Source organism: Chinchilla lanigera, unplaced genomic scaffold (assembly GCF_000276665.1).
Source record: "Chinchilla lanigera isolate Chin_1 unplaced genomic scaffold, ChiLan1.0 scaffold00083, whole genome shotgun sequence".
Lineage (NCBI taxonomy): Eukaryota > Metazoa > Chordata > Mammalia > Rodentia > Chinchillidae > Chinchilla > Chinchilla lanigera.
The window spans coordinates 9,487,256-9,491,884 of NW_004955484.1; the positions used below are offsets into that span (position 1 = coordinate 9,487,256).

At 47.9% G+C, this 4,629-nt stretch overlaps 1 protein-coding gene across 2 annotated transcripts in view; it reads right to left on the minus strand.

Moving 5' to 3' along the window:
• The window catches only part of LOC102016597 (chromosome unknown open reading frame, human C16orf70), a 24,297-nt gene extending 20,376 nt beyond the window's left edge, over positions 1-3,921 (minus strand). Inside the window, exons 1-2 of one of the 2 annotated variants that reach the window (XM_005403701.1) lie at positions 3,861-3,921; positions 3,612-3,732 (exon numbers count right to left, since the gene is read on the minus strand). In XM_005403701.1, coding sequence (XP_005403758.1) covers positions 3,612-3,675 — 64 coding nt within the window. In that variant the 5' untranslated portion in view covers positions 3,676-3,732; positions 3,861-3,921. Of the gene's footprint in view, positions 1-3,611; positions 3,733-3,850 lie in introns of both variants that reach the window. The other variant, XM_013503960.1, reaches the window with a different exon arrangement.
• Positions 3,922-4,629: the final 708 nt, after the last annotated feature.

The following is a 4,629-nucleotide window of genomic DNA, read 5'->3' on the forward strand; positions in this document are numbered from 1 at the left end:
TCTCTCTCTCTCTCTCTCTCTCTCTCTCTCTCTCTCTCTCTCTCTCTCTCTCTCTCTCTCTCTCTCGCTGTACGCTGTGGTTCCCTGTACAGCCACATCCCCAGCTCTTTTTAAAATTTTGAGATAGGGTCTCAGGTTGCCTAGGCTGGGCACAAATCTATGATCCTCCTCCTTTGCTTCCTGAGTATCTTGGGATCACAGGCACATGCAGCCAGGCCAGGTTTCTGTTGGATTTTAGGCAACAGAAACTTACAGAGGTGGGTCCTGGACAATCTAAAAACTCATCTGGGAGTGGTGGTGCCAAGAATAGCCTGAGGATAGCACCATGCTGGTGGATAAATCTGAAAAAAAAAAAAAAAAAAAAAAATCTGAAGCTGGGAGGCTGAGGTAGGAGGATCACAGCAAATTTGAGACCAGACTGAACTACATAGAGAGATCCTGCCTCAAAAAACCAAAACAAACAAAACTCCCCAAAACCAAACCAAACACAAACAAAACCCAAAACACCCAACAACAATCAAAACAAAACTTGTGGCACATCTACATTTAGGCCATAATCCAATCCCATTCTCATTTGAGAAACCAATGTTGAGTTTAAAGCAAGCTGAAGCACCCTGTATTTCTTCTACAGCACTATAATAAAATGAACTTTTCCTGTAACCCTTCCATTTCACTATCTAAGGTCTTCGGGGCATAAGACCACTATTCAGTTTCCAATGTTCATGAGCATATCCCACAGAGGTAGAAGCTATCTTTGCAGAGTGACCCTTCAGTCTGCTAAACAAGGTAATCAGAGAAGGCTGAGAGTTTATCCAGTGGCTCATCAAATCTATCTTCTTTCGACATTTTAAAGACTAATTTTAGGCTGGGCATGGTGGCGCATGCCTGTAACCCCAGCACCTGGGAGGCTGATGCAGGAGGTTTGTTTCGGGTTCGAGACTAACCTGTGCTACAAAGTGAGCTCAAGGTCAGCCTAAACTGCATAACAAAATCCTGTCTCAAAAAGACAAAAAAAAAAAAAAGAAGACTAATTTAGACATGCAGACAATACATCCTGCATATCTCATTGAAAACATTATTTCAAACTTGCATTGCCTGTAGACCATAGTCTAACCACCATAGCATTCACAGATTCTTCTTGGCCTGAGTTTTCTTGTGCCTGTATAATCTCCAAACATTATACAAAAAGCAGGAAGGCAAAGACACTGGATGCATCTCCCTATTGTGATGCCAGGAGAATGAATGCAAGAGCCAGATATATCAGCATTTGTAGATTCTATTAAGAAATCTGGTGACAAAAACTGAGTCCATCCTTAGAAAAGCAGAGAAGTGGTAGCCGGAAACCCTGTTCAACTATAGTACCTGTTTATCTACTCTATCTCCTCTCTGAGTCTATTTTTACCTAGCAAATTGAGAAAATACCTTACAGTGCTCTGGTGACAAGAGTTAAGCACTGATTGGTCTTTAGCTTTAGAATATAATTCTACAGCACATTCATTTCTCAGACTATCCCTACCCAACAGCGCCAAAAGCATTTGGATGTACTGAGGGTAAGGGAGAAGATTAGGGAGCAGAAAAAAAATGACTTGCACTATTTAAAAATGCATATTTTAAGGTCCACAAGGAATCGCGAAAGTTTAAGTTTTCTCTCTGAGTCTCTTCCAAAGTTCAATTCTGGTCCCATACAGAAATGTCCTTCTATTTTTGGTTGCTATTAATATAGTCTGAAAGAACGATCCAACCTGTGATTCTTGGAAACTGGTAGTTAGAATTTGGGATCAAGAAGGGTCTGGGGATATAGCTCAGTGACCCAGAGGCTGCCGGGCAAGCATGGGGTCATGGGCTTGAGTCCCAGTACAAAAAAAAAAGGAAGAGGCAAGAATTTGGGATTAGGTTGTCAAAACAGTTACCAGAGGAGGCCTTGTTTTCCCATGTGGTTTTCTGAAAATCCTGATCTCAACCCCAGTCACTACTTTAGACAAAGTGACTGAATTATTTGTACCACAAAGAGATCCACAATGTGGTCGCATCATTAGTACAGTTTGAAGGTATGGCTGTGGTTCTTATCCAGACCTGGGAGGCTCTGGTGTGGGCAGGAGCTGTGTAGGGAGGGGAGGAAAGCCATTAACTAGAAACCAATGTTAGCATGTTACTACTAGCATCTCAATCAAGGTCTTGATGCTTCACAAGAACGAAGAATATTTCATACCAGCTAAAATTGTGAGGCTCTCTAGAAGAGTGGTTTGAGTTTTGAGAGAAGTTGTCTAAGACTGCTCAATAAAACTGACTCCTACAACTTGCAAATGGTACCAATACACTGATCACCAGCAGGGTCCTACCAAGTTTCTCCAATATGCTGTCTCCACAGACAAGAGTCTTCCACATTCAATAAGCCGACTTATCCGGTGGAGCAGCTGACTCAGTTTTATAGCCCACATTACAGTGACAAAAGTTCACTCTGCAAACAAGCAGCAACAGCACCTGCTTCCCACCCCCTTCTCTTGGTGCTGGAACATCAAGTAAACACACTGGGGTTACTGAATGCAAACATCTTTGTAATAAAAGTAGTGATATTGGGGATAAAGAGGGTGGCGAGAGAAAACCGAGCTAACTAAACTGTGATTACAAACTGTAGCTTATTTTCCCTTAATTCTTATGGTACTCAACCTTTAATTCTCACAGCAGAGGGCTTGATTTAGAATTACACCATCACACATAAGACTACATTTTAAAAGAAGGAAACAAGTCGGAAGTTGCTTTAACAGGCATAAAACTGGCCAGGTGTGGTGGCACTCACCTGTAATCCCAGCCTTTGGAAGGCTGAAGCAGGACTGCCATGAGTTCAAGGCCAGCCTGAACTACATAGCAAGACCCTGCCTCAACAGACAAAAACAACAACAACAAAAAACCAACCATAGATTTAATTCCCCTAGACTAGATCCCTACGTCACATTACAGGTAAGTTTAAGTTTCCCAAAAAGGGAACCTACATCACCATGAACAGATCAGATCTGGACCAAGTGTTGACAGAAGTCAGCCACTTCCATTATTCTGTACAGTGGGAACGGAAATAACAACAGTAGATTCGCAGATGCCAGTGAGGGTTACTATAGATACTTGCATTCAAAAGAGCCAGGTCGACCATGAAGTGTCCGGGTGTTCAAGCGCTTGGTATCATTACTATTACTACTACCGTCTCACTGCCTCGGGACCCACCCTGCCGAAGCCTGAGGCGAGGGTGTCTCGGTCCCACAAAGCGACCGACAGGCGTATCTGATCAGGTGGAGCAGGAATCCAATGCCTGGAGCCCAAATTGCCAAAGGGACAAACAGGCGAGGGGCCACGAGAGTAGGTGCACCAAAGGCAGAGCCCACGGGCGGGCGGCTAGAGAAGAGAAGTAAAGACCACGGCCGGGAGCCGTGGAGCACTCCCATCATCCCACGACTCGGGAGGCTGAGGCAGGAGGATCACGAGACCAAGGCCAGCCTGAGCTACACAGCGAGTTCGAGGCCAGCCTGGAGTCTAACACGAGACTCTGTCTCAAAACAAAAACAAGAAGACAAAAAATAAACATCAGAGAATGGGGCCCTAACGAGGGACCCCATACTCACCCAGCGTAAATTCCCATTGCTCGTTCCCCAGAGAGCGTTCAGGCACCACCTCCAGGTCCAGCATTGGTTCGGCTGGCCGGGCCCGGACGGCCTCCCTGTGGTACGGCAGATGGGACCAGACCTGAGGAGACAACACAGAGGCTGACTCGCCGCCCTCGCCAGCTGGTGACAGCCGTGCTACTCACCCCGTCACCGTCCCCGGGCGGCGATGGCAGTACCAGCCCGACACCACACCTCACCTCACTTTACCTCACTAGCAGCAGAGGCGGCGGAGACAGCAGCAGCGAGGGCAACTGCCGCAAAAGTGCCGTGCCGGGCCGTAAAGTGTGGCGTGGGCGGGGAGAAGGCGGGGTTCCAGGGTCAGGGGCGGTGCCACAGGCGGAGTGGCGCACGCGCAAACTCCACTTCAGGGAGTTTTGCGGGTCTAGGTGAGGGCTAAGGTTGGATCGTACCATCCCGAGGGACGGCTGTTTTAAGAGCTAGAAGCCCCAAACGTCGTGAGCCTCCACATCTGTACACCACCACACACACGTTTCACACGTCTACACAAGGAAAGTTACACCACGCAACGCACATAATAGACAGCCACACAACACCCATCTACCGTCTGCACACACGTCCTGCTAGCGTTCATCTGGCTCAAAAGGGCACACTGAGGCCCAGAGGGGAGGAAGGTCGCCGAGTTCCCGAGCCCCAGGGGCTGCACTGATCCCACACTGCTGCTTTCAGGTGCTCGGGAATGGAGTCCCTCCCCACCCCGCCCAATCGTCCCTGAGCGGAGCAGAGTATATTGGAGTGCGTGCTGGGGAAGAGGGAAGAGTGGGAAAGCGTTGATGGGGAGAGGACTGGGTAAAAGGGAGGGTCCGGGCAAGGCCTCTTTCGGAGGTACGAAGGCTCGCGAATCCAGAGGCCGCCCCTGCAGGTCCGACTCGAGCCGGTTGAGCTGCCTCATGGTCTTGACGAAACCCTTGGTCCTCTCCTTGCTTCAGTTTACTCATCTACCAGCGGGAGAAGGGCT